Here is an 18902-nt window from a genome sequence, read left to right on the forward strand (position 1 = left end):
AGCTTTAAAACAAAAACAAACACACGCCACCTCCCCAAATAAAGCATCTTCTTGCAAGACGGCCCTTAGCTAGTGAGTCAAGGAGGAGGTATGCAATAGAGTTGCCGGGGGTGCCAAGGGCATGCAGGCGCCTGAATTGGGAGTGCGATTGAATCTATGTGATGCAGCACTCGGCAAAGGCTTGTTGCATTGGGAGTCAGCTGGGGCCTTTCCCCCTATAATTAGCAGGCCGGCTTGCCTAGAAGAGATGCAGCGTCAGTATCGATCCGTCTAAAACAGAGAGAGGCAGCCCAGCAGATCAGTATCAACCAGGCTGAAGGTGAATGCTAAAGGGGGGTGGCATTTGAGGGCCAAGGGAAGGAGGAACAAGGGCTAGAGATGGGGTTGGATGCCTGGAAGAAGTGCAGAGAGGAGACTGTAAGCATTCAAAGACTGGGTGGGACTGCACACATATTTAACTGTCAGTGGAGCATGCCCCAGGTTTAACTGCTGGCATCTTCATCTGTGCAATCAAATCAGGGCACCGCATCAACTAAAACGGGGAGATTTGTACTTACCGTGAGTCCCCCTTCTCAGTGGTCTCCATGTCCGGATTAGTCCTTACAGCCCTTGGTGCTGAAGATAGGCCAAAAGGCAGTGCCCTGTACTGATGGTGCTGGTTCTGGTAGCAGAACCTGAGGTAGCGGCGGTGGGCGGGCAATATGGCAATATGGGCCATATTGAGTGCAGGTACGCATCCTGGAGGTCCAGTAGCTGTGCCTTCTGATGGACATCAGGGTGGAGCGTAGGGTCTCCATCTTGAATTTCTGTTGACGCATCCTCTGTTGAGCCACTTGAGGTCAAGGATGGCCCTGGTGCCGCCAGATCTCTTGGGCACGGTGAAGAGGTGGGAGTACACCCCAGCCCCCGCTGCTCCCTTGGAACTGGTTCGATGGCCCAGACCTGTAGGAGGTGTTGGATTGCCTCGAGTGTCTTGCCGTGCTTTAGCGGGCACTTGGGTCTGGGGACCCATGGGGGGAGTTGGGGGGAGTCACACGGAGTTCCAGCGCATACCCCCAGTGGATGGTGGTCACCTTGTCCCATCTGTCCTTAATGATGTGGGACGAGGATGGTTGGTTGTCATAGAGACTTTGGGCCCTTTGCGCCAAAGCGCTGGGACTGCTGTTCTCTGGGCTTGTGGGCTGGCCGTCTTGGGTGCCAGACGGGTCTTTGACTTCTGAAAGGGGCTGCTGAGGATGAGGTAATGGGTTGAGAGCTCCTTGATGGCTGAAAGGGCCGGCGCTGGGACCACTGGGTGGGCCTTGGGTTCCTCTCCCTGGTGGGCAGTACTTAGTCTTTCCCCTGGACTCCACCAGTAGCAGGTCCAGGGTGTCCCTGAACAACTTGGCTCCCTGGAAGGGGAGGCTGGAGACCCTGGCATGTGAGGTTGCATCCACGTCCTGCTGCGGCGCATAGCAACTCCTGCGGCCCTGGCTGAGAACTGCAGGGCATCTGCTGTTGCGTCTGCTACAAAGGCTGCAGTTGAGGCCATCTTTCTGATATCCGAGTGAGCTCTGGAGCGTAGCTTGTGGGTCTCACTGAACTGCTGAAGCCAAAGGACCAAAGCTCTGAAGCAGAGGGAAGCGGAGGCCCGCAGCGCATTGGAGGCGGCCTCAAATCCCCTCCCGGTGGCTAGCTCTACCTTCTTGTCTTGTCTTGGGAGACCGTCACTGTCTGTGGGGAGGACGAATGGGGATCCCAGAGCTGCTATTGGGGCGTCCACTAGGGGTGACTTGAGGTGGGCCATGACCTCTGGGGGAAGGTTGTAGTACCTGGTGGAAGGCTTGCTGGGGTCCCTGCCCCTATTGGGGTTGTTCAATTCTTTGTCCACCAGTTGTTGGAAGAAAGGAGGGAAGGGAAACCATTGGAGGGTTTCCTGCTGTCTTGGGAAGTCTGTTGGGGACCCCCCACTTGGTTTGGGCCCAGTATCCTCGGGGCGCTCGGACTGCAGGTCTAGCACCTGGAGCACCCCTGAGATTAGCCTGTTAAACTGCTCAGAGTAGGAGAGGTGGGGCTTGTGTGTCCCAATATTTCTCCCTCTTCCGCAGATGAGGTGTGGGAGCTCCCTTTGCCCAGATCCTGCTCCTGGATCCTCTCCAGGAGGATCCCCTCCTTCTCCTGCCAGTGGTCCTCTCCTCTGCCACTCTCCTGCTGCGGCTGGAGGCGGTTCAAGTGGCTGCACAGCCCCCGCTGCCACCCTGAGCCTGCCTCTGCCACCCCTGCCCTGCTTGGGGGGGCTGGTCTTCACGCTCTTCGGACGCTAATCCAAGATGGCACCCTGGGACAATAGGGAGGGGAGGAGGAAGCACCACGACCCCGCTGCTGCTGGGGCAAAGCAACTCTGGAGGTTGGCTGCAGCTGGAGTGCTCACAGGCAAGCCTGCCTCATCCCTGCCAGGTGGGGGGGCGAGCGGCTGGAGACGCGGGAGCACCTGCTGGGAGGGGGGGCTCTGTCCTGCTTCGCCCAAAGGCTAGGCAAGTCTGGGGAGTCCAGGCAGCCCCTCCCCTCAGGATGAGCCAAAGACTCTGGCCTGCCTACCTGAGAGGGAGGAGTCACCCACTTGTAAGGACTAAGATGGACATGGAGATCCCACTGGAGAACAAACAATCAGTATAAAAATAACAGCAGCAAAACAAGGAACAAATGGCAGTAAAGCACAGCGGTGTGGTGCAGTGGTTAGAGCACTGGACCGAGAACAGAACGGACATTATCTAAAATGTAATAAGCAGAGCAGAAGACGCAAGCTCATGCCAGAGTGGAAAGGGTGCCTCAGGGCATTGGTGTGTATCAACATGCTCCCTCTTACCCATGTTTACATGTGTGAAATTTGCATTGGTGCCCTGATGCCTAGACAACTCCCAATCAGCGCTGGTGTTCTCCTGGATTCCTTGTACTATGAGACATTAAGTGAACACAGCTGCAAGCAGTCCTCTTTGGCAGGCAATCTGGTTCTGTCGCCGGCCCGCACCTGCCATGAAGCTCAGGAACAGGCCATGGTGGCAGAGCAGATGCTTAGCATGTAGAAAATCCGGGGAGTCTTCTCCAGTTAAAAGGATCTCAGGAAGCTGGGCTGGGAAGAATTTCTACCCAAGACATAATGGAACTAGAAAAGGTGTAGAAGAGAGCGGCCAAAATGGTTACTGGGCTGGGGCACCTCCCTTATGAGGAAAGGCTACAGCGTTTGAGTCTCTTTTGAAAAAAGGCAGCTGAGGGAGAACAAGATTGAGACATATACGATTATACAAGGGATGGAGAGAGTGGATAGAGGGATGTTCTTTTCTATCACACACAACACCAGACCAGGGGACATCCACTAAAATAGAGTTAGGGCAGACAAAAGAGTATTTCTTTACCCAGTGTATCATTAGCTTGCGGAACTCCTTGCCACAGGACGTGGTGATGGCATCTGGCCTAGGTGCCTTTAAAAGGGGATTGGGCAGATTTCAGGAAGAAAAGTCCACCACAGAGTACAAGTTGTAATGGGTTTGTGCAATCTCCTGGTTTTAAAAGTAGGCTACCTCAGAACGCCATGTGCGTGGTAGTGGCACCAAGATGCAGGTCTCTTGTTGTCTTGTGTGCTCCCTGATGCAACTGTTGGGTCACTGTTAGATACAGAAAGATGAACCAGATGGGCCTTTGGCTTGATCCAGCAGTGCTCTTCTTATGTTATGGGACTCTAGCCACTTCCAGTAAAAGCAGTAGGGAAGGATGGACCAATGGACACGCTTAGGAGGTAAGGAAAGGGAAGAAAAGACAAGCAGGCAGGCAAAGTTGATCAGACTGAAAATCAAAATTTATTTAGAGGTAAGGGGAAAATGACTTTACAAGAGTCTAGAAAGGCAGATAAATAAAAGCTAATTACAAAAATCTTATGGTTTCGTTTGTTTTTTTTTTGCAAATTACAAAGAAAAAAACCTTAAAAATTTTACAGTCAATAACTTGCTTAACTTTTTACTTTTTACATAATTACAATTTAACATACAGCAATTTTAAGTTGTGTGTGTGTGTTCTTTATTTTTAAACCTTCCCCACTGTGGTATATTTTTATTTTTAAAGTCTTTTCTCAATATAGAATTCAACCCAAAAATATTCAACAGACACCTTTGTACAAGCTGGGAGGGGATCGGAGAAACACGGGGGAGAGGAACAGGCATTTCTAGAATACATTTGCTGTCAAATATGCTGGTGCATTCAGGACTTGCCTGAAAGATCTACTGGCAACCCCCATGGCAGTACGTGAACCTAAACTGTAGATTTACTGATTTTTTTGTTAATGCACCAATCTGTATTTTAAGTCTTTAGGAATATCTATCACGTTGCTGCCTCTGCCCCGTGAAGAGAAGGAACAATATCAGCGGACTGTTTGGCTCATGGTTCCCACAACAAGCAACCCCTGTGGTTTCGCTCCCACGGTCTCTTGCTCCTTTTTTGCATTCCCGCAAAGATCCGCAGACACAAACCGTACAGGATTAAACCAGAATGGCTGGCACTCTTTTTAAAACTTAAGCTAGGTCCCTGGAAGAAGGCAGATGGAGAGACCCTAATTGTGGACTTTTGCTGGCAATGGCCGTGAAAATGGAATTACTCTAATGAATGGGAAAAGAGGAGAGTTAAATCTGTTTTCATGAAACAAAACTGGAGACAGATTTTTTTTTAAGAGTTAAAAGTGGTTCTGTCTGTGTCCCTTCCACACAGATCCTTATGGTCCCACTGTAGTCTCTGATGCCTCTGATTCTGCAAGTCTCTGTAACCCCCTGCAATGCCTGCTTAAGCAGAAGCAAAAAGAGCCCAAGTGCTTATGTCACAAGTAGCAGTGCTTCTTTCAAACGCTCTCTCCAAAAAAAGATGGGCTCCAAGGTTCCAGCATAGTTTGACTGGCAGGTAGAGGAGCCTTTATTGTCTTGGTTACTGAGAAACGTTTCTTTAAAAAAAACAAACATTCCAGTTCAGTACTTTTTGGTGTTGTAAAAGGCCAGTCTCAGTTTATCTCTGCCAAGTGCAAGACTTTCCCCCACCCCAACCTCTGAGGGCATCTCCACTGCCACTATGTCCACTCAGTTCCATCAAAGCCAAAGGACTAGCCATCCTGGACCTAAATGGATTGGACAATTGCTCCCAAGTCATCGCAATGTGGTCCTGCCTGCACCAAAATGGTGGGAACATGCAGCACAGTGCTTTTCAGGATGGCATCAAGAGCAAATGGGTTGGATGCCTGCTTCAGGGCTGTAGCACTTTGGACTGTAAGGTGGGATGCTGCATGAATGAATGGGTGGGAAGAATCATATAGCTGAATGCTTCTGCATGGGGGAAAAGATACCCTGCACACAGAAAACTAACCCATCAGGGGAAAAAAAACAACAACTATAAAACCAGTCTCCCTGACATGCTAGTTTTCTATCTGCAGAGAGCTTTTCTCTGTATGAAGAATAATTCAGTTGTGTGATATTCCACCTGCAGTCTAAAGCAGTACAGTCCAGAGACAGAGTGAGCACCTCCCTCTGGTGTTTTTGTAGACCAGGTCCAAGACAATCTGTGCAACTTCCAACTCTCCAAGCTGAACGCATCTCAGCCATATATTGTGGTTGGCAAACCCTCCTCTACTCAACTCTCAACTTATCGCTTTGTAGCCTTTGATGTGCCTGGCGGGCTACACAACAAGGAGATTTCTCCAACCTCAGCCTGGCCAGTGGCAACCTGATTGCTGAGTCAGAAGATGTTCAGGTCCCATCTAATCGGCACAAGCTGAGGCTGAGATGGAGGTCTGGATGAGTCTCCTTCAATGCTACAATTGCTAGCTCTATTGATAAGGGGTGAGGGAGTAAGAGAAGCTCTTCCGTCCCATAGCACTGAGCTATGGACTGAAGGGTGGTTTTCTATTAGATATTTTGCTTTCAGAAGGTGTCAGCATCACTGGAATTCTACTAAAGAGCCACACTCAACAACTTCACAAGTGGTGGATCGCTCCCCAGCACCATAAGGAAAATATCAGCATAGCAGAGAAAAGAAAGAACCTTAAAAGTAATCTCCTGGTCACTTTCCAGTACTGACACTACCCTGGTAAGGCAAGCCCCAAAGCCCTTCAAAAGCCACAGAAAATGTATGAGTTCTCAAGTGGCTTTTAGAGTATTAAGATAATTTTTTAAAAATTTTTTATTTTGATTCAAGTTTTATGGAAAACCAGAACCAACTGACTGCCCAAAAAGTGGAGTCTTAAAGCTGACAAGAGGCATCTCTACTCATAGCTGCTTTGGCTAGAAGATGGGAAGTCTTTTATGTTGTTTCCTAGCAGTGGTCATCTGAACTATACAGGCTATACCAAAAAGTACAATGCACCGAAGAGCAATTTAATATTTACACATGAAACTAAAAATATATATATTTATAAGTTTGGACTTCACAAGTCCATTTAAAAAAAAAAAAAACCAAATAAACGTGTCTCTGTTTTTAGATCCAGAACTCTTTCAAACAGAAAGATATTTTTGTTTACATGCAAGCCCAGCTTGCAGTTGAAAAGAAGCATCAAATAATAAAATAAGGTACAAAAGGAAGACAACTCCTCACAGCCACATTCAACTTTGCCTTGGAGTGTGCATTGTTTAGGGAGCTTCAGATTCAGCCAAGCTGTTGGCAGGTCACATTCCCCCATTTCCGCCACCCTCGTTAAGGCAGATATGGACGAGCCACCATTGTCCCGGTGAGAAAATAAGTGGTGGTGGTGGTTTTACCGGGCCGCTCCCCCAAAATTAGCTCCTGAGAAGCTCCAAGACCAAGAAGGTAGAGACACAGTAGTGCAAAAATAAATCTGAAAAGCCAGGAGGGAAATTAAGAAGGCTTCAGGGACTGGTGACGAGTGCTCGTCATTAACATTTGACCAGCCTCCTACAAATCATCTCTTGCAAAGTTTGGGGGAAAAAAACAGCAAGCATTAAAATAAAAGCAAAAATAAACTACTCTCAGAGACACTGATCTTCCCTTGGTTGGCATCTCTGCATGAGAAACTACTCACTAATAAGCAACGTAACCAGGAGGTGGAATTGGGGGCCCCTGCATTGGCACAAAGCACCAGAGAGGTTGTGTCTTTTAATACCCCCGCCCACGTGTCATATCATTTGGGCCTTAACTTTCCACCCCCTGCTGTGGTTCTTGCTGCCACTGCAATGAAGGAGGTGGCTTCATTCCCTTCAGCAGAGACTTAGCCTGCCCCGATGGAAAAACTGAGGCGAACGGAACATGTTTACAAGGCAGTAAATCCCACCTCAAAATAGGTGTACCAAAATTTTGCAATTCTTAACTCATTTCTGGCCAATAAGGCCTCACTACCCAATGAGCACAGCTAAGGGAACACAGTGAAACTGATTATGCTCTTAAGTAGAAGAGGGTTTTGTGAACAATACTCTTCGTTGATATGGCTTATTTTCCGTCTAAATGACAGCCACCTACTTTCATCACACAATACTCCAATTATCTTCCAGTGTGGTGGGATTTCTAGCAAGGAAATCTGGAAAAAACAGAAAAATAAGGGGCTTGACAGGAGGGGCCAAGCGAAAACCAGCAGAAAATTCAGGTGGTTCCCCCCTCCCCTCATCTCTTCAATGATCACTACCACCCAACTACCTCCAATTCTCCTGGAAGGGGACCATGGTGTAGGAGCTGCTTAATGTCAGGGTGGAAGAGATGCATTCCGGGACAAGAGGACCATGGCTGTATCCCACCTTCAATCAGAGGGAGTCAATCGCTCTTGTAGCTCAAACCTCTGCTGTTGCAGCTCTCCTGAAGTGTCTTCTAATGAGCCTCCTTCCTTGTTTTTAAGAGGAAAAGGCTTCCAAAGCTCATGTTTCACTCATCTTTAGGAGCCCTGAGCTTTCTTTCCCATCAAGGAGAAAAGATTCCCAAGACAATCTTGGAATGGCAGGCTGTGAGCCAGCCCACTGCCAAACACCATGCTCACAAGACACCTTCATGGAAATCCCATGTCAAGGATCATTCCTTAAAACAACAGCCCTGAAATTCTCTACCCTAAACTCATCTCTAAACCACCACTGATTGGCTTTCAGCCCTTTCCTTAAAAAGGGGGAGCTTGTGACAAAGGCATTTTAACTGAGTATCAAATAGTAAGAAGATATTTAATATCAAGACGGTCCCTGAAAAGTTCATCAGGTATTAAATTAACCCTTGGAGCCAAGAGCTAAGATTTGTCCAGATTTTCTGTACAGAATGAAGCATATCCCATTGGATATACAGTTACGTTTATATTTATATGCATATATGCCAGTGTACAAACACTGCTTAAAAGAGAGACGCAGCCTTCTGCTCAGAGAGGGTTCTGCCTTCTTCGGTGATGGTGGTGTTGAGCTTGTTCCCCAGCTCAGCTTGACTTGCTTGGGGATCCATCTTCCAACCACTGGGCATGTAGGAAAGGCAGGGAGTGTCCGTCTGTACAACTTGATGCTCTGGCATTGCACGCAGGTCACGTGCTTCCATACAGCGCACGTGCAGCCAAAATTGAGCCAGCCTTGCCTGGCTGTACCCAGAATGCTCCTCTATCCAGGAGCCTTTGCTACTGCTGGCCTTCGGTAATTTGACATATCCAGGGAATGGAGAGTCCAGCAAATGGGAGCAAGATTGCAATATATAGATGCCCAGGTGGGTTCTCCACTGCAAGGAAATCAGACACCATTCAAGGTGGAGGTGTGAGAACCACCAAAGGCCTTGGGTACCGCTCTATAGGGCTGAGCAAGAAGTGGCTTTGTCCCCTTCAAGATGAGAAGAGAGGTCAGCAGAAGATCTCCTCACCCTCTGGTGCTGCTTCTGGTGAGTGAGAATCTGGTTAAAGAAATTGAAAAAAGGCAACATCAATAAGGATGCAGGGAGGAGGTATGTTTTTCCTGACCCTGCCCTCCCCAACCTCCAAGCACAATGTAAATATTCCGTTATACCAGTGGTTCCCAAACTTTTTCTACAGGTGGCCGCAGTTCCCCATTAGGGTTACAATCCTATATATTGTATAGGGCCGGTGGGCTTTTCACAAGGATTCTGCAGCTCCTCTGGCTGATTTCCATGGCTCCCCAGGGAGCCACGGATCACAGTTTGGGATGTTTGCATTATACTGACACAGTGTTTGAGTGGCAGGGAAAGTATCCTTCATGCTTGGAATACAAGCATCCCACCGCCAGTGAAGACATGACAGCAGAATTCCCCATTCCAGACTCCCATGTCAGCTTGCTGCTGGAAGGGTCTAGAATGGCTTTGGTCAGACATGTATCTGGAGTGGCGGGGTGGGGGGGGGGGAGAGAATATGTGCCATGCCACTCTAATATGCGTGTGTCCAGCTGTGTTGAGTCTAGTGACCAAAAACTCCTCTAAGTGCTGATTCAACCAATCATTTTTGAATTGAAAAATCAACTATGAAACCACTATTCTTGCCTCCCTAGAGTACATCTGTTGAAAATGATTCTAACAAGGTCTACTCATATCGCAGACTAAGAGCCCTGAAAATCTGACTTCAAGATGTAATGAGACAATAGTTCAGCACGTGGGGGCCCCCCTTCCACGTCAAACATAGGTGTGTGTACTGGCACAAGAATGACCTAGGAAATTGGGGAGGAGGGGTTTGAAGGACCCCTTGAGCATACCATACCTGACAGCTGTGAGCGGGGGCCTTTGCCCTTTTTCCTCTTCTCCTTCTTCTCTTTTGGCTTGGCCAAACCAAAGAGGCGGTTGTGCCCTTCAGCTGGCTTGCTGGTCTGGTTTGACGTTGGCGTGCCCGGCAAATGGAACGAGCTCTTCTCTTTGTGTGTCCTTGAAAGGCTGTTCCTTTTGGGAGAGGGGGAGAGTTCTGTGTCTGAAGGGCCCTGCTTGGACAGGGATGAGCTCGGGGGCCTGGAGGATGAGTCTTCAGGCACAGGCAGGGAAGGCGTCCTGGTCATTTTGGCATGCTGGATGGAAAGCTGCAAAAGGGGGAGGGCAAGGAGAAAACAAGCAGGAACAAAACGGTGAACAAACAGGGGCGAAAGTGGCACCAGTAGTCTAGATGTTGGAGGCAGAGGAGCAGGTGCACCAGGGAGGAACTACTGCCACCAAGGTTCTCAGGACAAGCAAGACTAATTATCTGATGGGGAAGTTTGCTCTGACGTTGACAGAGAGAGCCTGGAACTGGGGTCCCATCACACCAGTCAGTCAAGTGCAGAATTTTGGGGCACCTAGAGAGCTAGATCTATCTAACAAGGACCATTATCCAGGTAGACCAGTTTCCTGGAAGAGGACTGGATCCCACAGGGCCAGCTCCTTGAACCAGACCTGTTAGCTCTGGGTTCTGAGTGAAACAGAAACACAGCTAACGAATTGGTCCAGGAGCAGGTGCAGGCTGCTTGGTAACCCTGGGTGTTACCAAGCCTGCAATGATTGGCTGATCTAACTACTTAAGGGTTAGTATGCTGAACCTCCAGTGCAGTGGTAGGGGTGTAGTTGGAGATAACTGAGAAACTGCTGCCAGTGACTGTGGAGGCTGGATATTTGTATGTATATGTGTGATTACTGACCGTGGACTGGACCTTGACTTTGTATTGTGGGAAACTGATTGGGATTTGTTATCATTGGACTGACTGATCTTCGTGCTGACCGGGACTGTTTATTGACTACTCTGCTTGTGATATCCCTTGCTCAAAATATAACTGCTGCTTGAAAGTACTCTGCTGTGTATGCTGTTTCTTGCAACCTGCTCACATTGGGACAAAACAGGGATCCTACATCATCTAACGCTATCAAGACCAGGAAGTGGTGGGGGGAGCCTCTGACTCTAAGCCCTGCCCCCTAGTAAATGGACAGGAGAACCCCAGTGCTCCATCTTCCTGGGGGCCGCACCCGCCACAAGGCTCCAGGAAGTTCGCAATGAGAAAACACGGGCATTACCAGGCAGAGACCAGGCTCTGTCTGCAGCTGGGGGATCTGCTCCGTGTCTCGCCTCATCTGCTCCTTCTCTTTCTCCAGCTGCTTCTGCGCCGCCCGGAGGTGCTCCAGGTCCAGCTGGTAGGCGGCCTTCTTCCGCTGCAGCTCCTCTCGCTCCTTTTCCAGGTTGCAGAGCCCTCTCTGGGTCTGCTCTTCCCGCAGGGCCAGCTGGGCTTCCCGTTCTGCCAGCTCCTTCTCCCGGGCCTCCCACTCCCGCTCCCTCCGCCGCTTCTCCTCCTGGTGCTGGGTCTGCTGCTTCTGCAGGTTGGCCAGCTCCTGCCGTTGCTTCTCCAGGCTCCTCTGCTTCTCCTGCTCGATCAGGGAGCTGGGCCTGAAGGAGCTGCGGCTCAGGGCCCTCTCGGTCAGCAGCACCTTCTGGTCCTCGATGTACGTATCCTGCTGCACCACCACCGCCTAGGAAGAGGGGGAGGAAGAATTGATAATGGGCCTTCAGCTGTGACACTGTTTGGCCTACGTGGCACTCTGTGAGAAGCTACAGAACCCAGGCAGACCCCAAAAGCATCCCTCACACAAACAAGCCCCCCCCCCAACCAGGAGCTCTTGTGCATCAGTGAGCTTCCGGTGGCTTTGATATTCCTTGGTTCAAGGGGCAGCACGCCTGTCCCTCCAGCAACAACCACTGGGCCAAGGGATGTTGGATCTAGCCACAGGCCTGGCCAAAGACAACGTGGTGCAGCAGGGAGGCCTCCAAGGGAAAGGAAGCTATTTTCAGCAGATTGCACTTGTTTGGCCTGCTGGTGCACGATTTTGTGCGGGTTGGATCACAGGCTTTCAAGCTTGCACTGGTGAGTTTCATCGTATACCACTTTGATAGCCCAAAGGGGGCAGTTTTAAAAAGGATTATACGTTTTGGAAGAAAGTTAGCTCAGGATCTGGAGCGTTTTGCCCTTTTAAACATCGCAAACAAGCACTTTCTGATAACTTCCCTCCAAGCACTGAAATGCTGCACGTGGCGTCATAGCCTGGGGAGCAGGCTTTGCCGTTTGCTCCAGGCATTCAAAAGGTAATATGCACCACAGACAGACAAGCTGCATGCAACAATCCACTGGTCAAGAGCAGAACCTCCCCTGCCCTCCCTCTGCCTCACTAGCCACCCCCTCCGGTGGCTTACCTGAAGCAAACTTACCTGAAGCGTGCTGAGCAAACTGTGAAGGTGAGTGATACTCTGGAGAACTTGCTAACGGAAAAGAAAAAAAAGACAAAAGGCAGAAGGACATTAGCTGCTGGGAAAGTCAGCCCCCTGCCCTGCTTTCCAGGAACTCAGAGCACACCACTCTGTGTTGGTGAACCATCGGATGTTTTGGGGTGGACCTCAGGAGCACTTGCCAACCAGAAGAGAATCACTAGGACACAATCTCTGGCTGGATATATTTTGTGTTGCGTCTGGCTGGGTTAAAAATGGATCAACTGCTATGGTTTTCTTTACATGCAAACACGGAAAACTGCCTTCTCTATTGATCCATCAAGCCCAGAATCCTAAGCGGGAAAGCGGCTTCTCTAGAATTTCAAATACCAGCCCATCCCATCACTGGTTTGTAATTAGTCTGTGGAACGCCTTCCACAGGATGCGGTGATGGCATCTGGCTTAGATGCCTTCACAAGAGGACTGGACAAATTTCTGGAGGAAAAACCCACCACAGTTTACAAGCCATGATGGGAGTGTGCAACCTCCTGATTTTAGAAGCAGGCTACCACAGAATGCCATATGCAAGGGAGGGCACCAGGATGCAGGCATCTTGTGTGCTACTATGAGATACAGGAACCTGGACTAGATGGGTCTTTCACCTGATCCAGCAAGGCTCTTCTTATGTTCTTATGGCTGTCCAATCCTTTGAGCGAGAGCATCACCCAGAGAAGGAGCCTAGGACCATCAGCAGGCAAGGCTTCTGTTCTACTCCAGAGTTATTTCCCCTCCCCAAGTGCAAGCATCACAGCTGGATTCTGGGCCAGTGCTCCATTTTCTACACTCTTGGAGCAAGTAGACAATAATAAAGTGGTTTTCAACTGATGTGCCAAGCAAGGTCCTCTTATGTACTGCAGAAGTCTGAAGCACAACGGGGTTGAAAATCTCTGAAAAACTCTTCCGGGTTCTGCAGCTCTGCTTCTAGGGCAATGGCCAGAGTTTGTTCAATGCGTCTTCTGCATTTGCAAAGACATTGTGCTATAGCAGGGATTTTCAGCGTTTTTCTTCTCAAGGCACACAATGTCTGTGCAAATGCAAAAGACGCATTGAACAAACTTCGGCAAACAAAACAAAACACAAGGGGTTATTTTTTAACCCTGGTTTACCAGACAGTCAATGCCAAGGGCCTATGTACAAGACTACAAAAAGAGAGGACTTCACCCGCTATCAGAAATCTATTTACACCTGAAATGGGACCACGTTCCAGAGTCCCAGAAACACTTGCCGGTAAAGCCAAGGAAAGCTCCTGGAACAGACGCTCTTACCTCGTTGTTCCTTTTCAAGATGAACATCAAGTTGGCCGTCCCTCCCTAGGAAAAAATGACACAGGTGTAATGAGAATGGGGCAAAGGGCAAACAACAAGAAAGGTCTCAGCGAACCCCAGGGAGCGACTCGCTGGCGTGAGAAACCTTCCATCAAACTGCACTCAGCAATTGGTTCATGGCTATTTGGCAACCCTTTTCCCTGGCAAGGAGGAGTGAAAAACCTCAGCATTCTTGATAACAGGAATGAGGCACTTTTTCAAACCAATTTGCTGACAGCTGGCACATACCCAGAGCTCCTGTACAGTCCTCTTTGCAGTAAAATTGTTTAGAAATGTGAGCTATCCAAGTTAAAAAGGTTTTATTTCAAAAAGTGGAGTTCTGTTTCTCTGACGTGTTTTGCTTTTGAAAATGACAGATCCAGAAGCTTCAATGCCGAACAGGCAGCAAAAGGGGCCACTGTTCCCTGAACACCGCAGGGTGGGATAACAACATAGGAAACTGCCAACTTTTGGTTTGCTCAGCAGAGAACCATCTATTTCAGCTGACAGAGGCTCTCCAAAGCCCAAGGCAGAAAAGCCAGGGTGGGTGTAATGCTTCTGGTGTTGGAATGAAACCTGAAGGGTCCAGGTTCAATTCCCTGCTCAGCCACAAAGCTTCCTGGGTGACCCTGGGCCAGCCACTATCTCTCAGCCTCACCTACCTCACAGACCAAAGGAAGGGAAGGACCACATACACCACCCTGAGCTCCTTTGAGGAAGGGCAGTATAAGAAACGTGAAAAATAAATTATTTATTTATTAGATTTGTATTCTGCCTTTCTCCCCGAAGGGCACCCAACTGAACGACTGAAGGTGCCTGCAATCTGAGCCACAGATCCCCCCCCTCCAAAAGAACAAATCCATACCTTTTTCAAAACACTGTCTGACTCTGTCCTCCGTAGATCCTGTGCATCCTCCCCTTCATCCCTCTCCCCACCTAAAAAGAAAATTCAGAAGCTAGTAAGAGCTAATGATTTATTAATATCGCAGGAAGAAAAAAAAACAAACACGTGCTCATTGGTGACTGTGCTATGGCAGGAGTGGGGCTATTCCTGACACTCGCCTTTAGCTACCCTAATCAGAAATTTGTCCACCTATAAGGCAAGTAGACACAGAGACAAAGGCAGTGTGGACATTAGGGAACTTGTTCTCCAGTCCTATCCCCCTGCTCGCCTGCATCATGCAGTGGTACAAACGGAGTGCACTCTGCACCCTGTGGCGGGGGAGCAGCCAGACAACCTGGAGAGGTAAATAAAGATATTTTTACTTACCTCTACGTAAGTTGCCTGGCTGCCTGTGGGTCTCCTCAGATCTATGCCAGCTACTTAACTGGAGTAAATCCGAGAAGCCTCAGGGTACGTTGGCTGGGAAAAGGGGGATAGAATCCTAGCATAGGCTCCCAGAGCTGATCCACCTCTCCCAAACTTGGACTACCCCCTCCATTGTGGCCTTGGTGAACTATTGACGCAGGCTCAAGGCCTGTTTGTGCTAGCAGTTCCATGGCATGTGACAGCGCTGCAATGACCCCCAGACTGGATTGGGCTGCCCGGCAAGGAAAGGCAGCTACAGGACTCACCTTTGCATACATTCATTTGGTGACTGTCGAATCCTCCAAACGTCTCAGCCCTCCTGGGAAGGGATATGGGCCCCACACCCTCTTGCTCCAAGGCCAGGCTGCCAATCTGCTGCCCGAGGGCACTTCCCAAACTCTGGCTCACCATTCCTTGCAAGAGCTCAACTGGAAGGATAAAAGAGCAGCACAGAAGAAGTTGATTGAATAGAGGCTGGTTTTCCAGACACAACTGCTATGGCAGATTTAAATATACAACTCAACAGGGAAACAAACACACACACACACACACACACACACACACACACACACACACACACACACACACACACACAGAGTGGGTGTTGTGCCAACGGAAAGATTAATAAATTTATTGTGGCATCACTTGTTGGTCACTGTGGAAAGAAGGAAGCTGGAAGGACCAGTGATCCAGTCCAGCAGGTTTCTTCTGGGGCACTTATTAGCCAAGTCAGTTAGGAATAGAACCTGCATGTTCAGACAGAGTATACCATTGAATACTGGCTGCTGGAGGCAAGGAAATAGCAGACAACTGGCCTGCTGCCTTCATGCCCAGCTTGAGACCATCCCGAGACTTTCTGGTTAGCCAGTGTGGGAAAGAGGATGCTGGACTAGATAGGGGCTGTGTTCCAACCCAACAGGGCTCCTTGCGTGGTCTTATGGCAGTGATTTTCAACCGGTGTGCCGTGGCACATCAGTGTGCCGCAAAAGGTCCACAAGCGTGCCGTGGGTGCTCGGAGCACAGTAGTTAAAAATAGCTGAAAAATATCTTCCAGGTTCCACGGCTCTGTTTTTAGGGCTCTGCTGGTAGAGGAAGAGGGACAGACCATTCATTACTACAGACAGGGCAACTGTCTGTATCTCTTCCTCCACTGGATTATCAACCAAGATGGTTGACCAGAGCTGCCGAACCTGGAAGAGTCTCCTGGAAGCAACATCATAAGAGGCAATGGCGATATACAAGACCAAAGAGGTCAGTATGCCATGAGAAGAAAGACACTGAAAACTGCTGCCTTAGAGGGAGTTGGTACTGCATAAGAACATAAGAACAGCCCCGCTGGATCAGGCCATAGGCCCATCTAGTCCAGCTTCCTGTATCTCACAGCGGCCCACCAAATGCCCCAGGGAGCACACCAGATAACAAGAGACCTGCAAGGCTTCCTGGGAATTGTAGTTAAGAACATAAGAACAGCCCCACTGGATCAGGCCAGAGGCCCATCTAGTCCAGCTTCCTGTATCTCACAGCAGCCTGCCAAATGCCCCAGGGAGCACACCAGATAACAAGAGACCTGCAAGGCCTCCTGGGAATTGTAGTTAAGAACAGAACAGCCCCACTGGATCAGGCCAGAGGCCCATCTAGTCCAGCTTCCTGTATCTCACAGCGGCCCACCAAATGCCCCAGGGAGCACACAAGACAGCAAGAGCCCTGCATCCTGGTGCCCTCCCTTGCATCTGGCATTCTGACATAGCCCACTTCTAAAATCAGGAGGTTGCATATACACATTGCATAGGTGTTCTTGGAGGGAGTTTCAGGCACAGGAGTTGGCAAGGGAGAAACATCCTGCTTCAGAGCACAGACCAAAGTGGGGGGGGGGGCTTCAGCTTCCAAGAGTCTTCCCTTAGTTGGACTCTACCTCTGCACACAACAGCCCTCCCCCCATTGCAGGACAGATGCTTGAAATGAAGCTCGACAACCCAGTTTGACCTGCTAAGCCTTCGCAATGGTGAGAACACCCCTCACTTGAGGGTGGTGGCAAATTAGGGGAACGGAGGTGGAGAATCAAAGACCTGCTCACCTTCTTTTATCACACTCTTCATCACACTCTCCCCTTTGGGAGCCTCTTCTGTGTTGGCCCGGAACAACGTCCTGCTCCCCAAGCTGTCCTCGTGCCCGCTGTAGTCAGTCATGTATCGGAATATCTTCTCCTTCTCCTCCAGCAAATTTAGGATCTGCTGATCTTTCTGCTGGAGCTGTTCTGTGAGGGGGGAGTGGAGGGGGGAGGTCAGTGGGAGAACTGTCAGAGCATTCAGAATGCCTCTAATCCCTGCTGTGTCCAAGGGATTGCTGAGACTTTAGCCCCACCTTCTGGCACGTGGGAGAATTGCAGTGGTCAGGAGAAACTTGGATCACGAGAGGGAATGAAAACGAAAAAGGCTGCTTCTTAAGTGAGTGGACAGGGCAAATCAGGTGTTCCAGCCTTGTGTCATCTAAGGAGGGCAGAGATCCACAGTGGAATTAATGTGAATGAAAATGCAGGAAGCTGTCTTCTGCTGGGCTGGACCACTGGTTCACTTAGTTCAACACTGCTTGCTCAGGTTGGCAGCAGCTCTCCAGGGTTTCAGACAAGGGTCTTTCAGGACCCTGTCTGGAGATACTGCATAACAAACAGCGGCTTTGCCACTAAGCCACTATCTTTTCCTTGTCTCCTTCCAAGGCACTCCCCTCCCCAATGAAGGAAGACAAGCAGAAATCCCTGCACAATTAATGCAACGGCAAGATCTCAATCTTTGCCAGAACCCTAAAGCTTCTACTCATATCTTGTGGCCCATGTGGGAGCAGCTTCAGGCAGCCCCCTGGACTCCTGGGGCAATGCACAAAGCGCTGGGCCATGTGGGAGGAGCAGACTCCTACCCCAACTAGCCATACCTGCGTCTGTGACAGAGGAACCAGCGGCGCAACTGGTCCCACAGTGGAGTGCTAGCTTTGGAGATAGGGAGTGCAGCTTCGTGTCCTCGCTCCACTGAGAAGAGCACCAAGTAACCTTTCAAATATTCTGGAGTCTTTCAGATCAAGGCAGTTTCCTTTGTCCCACCTTCCCCCACTTTTTACCTTTCAATTCCCGAGCTTTAGTGTCCAGCACTCGCTTCTCCTCTTCCGACTCGCTAGGGATGCCTTCATCTTCTTCCTTGTCCCTGTGAGGGAGGCGGGGGTGGGGGGGGGGGGAAGGAACAAGGCACAAAGGGTTAAAAGAAAACAGGAACTACCCAGGAAAATTTAGTGGGATGTTTTGGAATTGTGGCCAATGGGGACTTAACCAGTAGTGCAGCTGGCGCCGTTAAGTATTGCAGGTGCCACAAGGTGCTTTGTAAGCAGCTCCTCCCACTTGCCCACTGCGGCTGCAAAATTCCCCACCCCCCAGTAGGCTATGCTTCTGCACCTAACCAGTTTAAGGTGGCTTCCAATTCCCAAAAGCCCATGTGCTCCACAAGCAATTCTCCCACACCCCTTACATGGTATTGATGGTGTCCTGGATGACTTGTATCCAGCTGTTGCGCTCCTCTTTGGAGCTGGCATGAACCTCCACCATCTCTGGGTCTTTCCCTCCCATGCTGATCAGGAACAGGCCCTTCTCCTCATGCGCTACCTCTCGGACAATCAGTTTTTTCAGAGAGATCACGGTAGATTTCTGATCCTTTTTTGTTTGTGGGATGGGAAGAGAGAAGAAAATAAATGAGATGGTTTTTCAGCTGACACAGCTTGAAGATTGCATAACTTCAGCCAGGCTTTCATACTCAGCATCACAAAGTCTCAAAGCCTCAAGGAAAGGTGTCAAAAGTTCTCCTATTACGGGGGGGAATCAAAGACATTAGAAGAACCACAACTAGAATAAAGCATTTCTGCCTTAGCCAGGGTGAGCACAGAGCAGCCCTAACCAAGGAATTTGGGGTTGTTTCGCTCCCCTCCAAGTGAGGTATGCTCCAGAGAACATCTGTGTGTGTGTGTGTGTGTGTGTGTGTGTGGAGATGACTTCCATTAACAGCTGCTCTTTTTCCCCAGAAGCATTGCATAGAGCAGCAGTGAGATTAAAAAAAAACTGGCACTG

General features: G+C 49.5%; 1 protein-coding gene across 5 annotated transcripts in view; it reads right to left on the reverse strand.

The window, feature by feature from the left end:
- Positions 1-3848: 3848 nt before the first annotated feature.
- AKAP13 (A-kinase anchoring protein 13) overlaps positions 3849-18902 on the reverse strand; it is a 219914-nt gene continuing 204860 nt past the window's right edge. For all 5 annotated transcript variants that reach the window (XM_066636597.1, XM_066636598.1, XM_066636595.1 and 2 more), the window contains 10 exons: positions 18310-18491; positions 17909-17991; positions 16875-17054; positions 15067-15228; positions 14357-14427; positions 13453-13497; positions 12131-12181; positions 10948-11397; positions 9677-9986; positions 3849-8862 (listed from right to left, as the gene is read on the reverse strand). In XM_066636597.1, the coding sequence (XP_066492694.1) occupies positions 8813-8862; positions 9677-9986; positions 10948-11397; positions 12131-12181; positions 13453-13497; positions 14357-14427; positions 15067-15228; positions 16875-17054; positions 17909-17991; positions 18310-18491 (1584 nt within the window). In that variant the 3' untranslated portion in view covers positions 3849-8812. The remainder of the gene's footprint in view (positions 8863-9676; positions 9987-10947; positions 11398-12130; positions 12182-13452; positions 13498-14356; positions 14428-15066; positions 15229-16874; positions 17055-17908; positions 17992-18309; positions 18492-18902) is intronic.

This window comes from Tiliqua scincoides, chromosome 8 (genome assembly GCF_035046505.1).
Source record: "Tiliqua scincoides isolate rTilSci1 chromosome 8, rTilSci1.hap2, whole genome shotgun sequence".
Lineage (NCBI taxonomy): Eukaryota > Metazoa > Chordata > Lepidosauria > Squamata > Scincidae > Tiliqua > Tiliqua scincoides.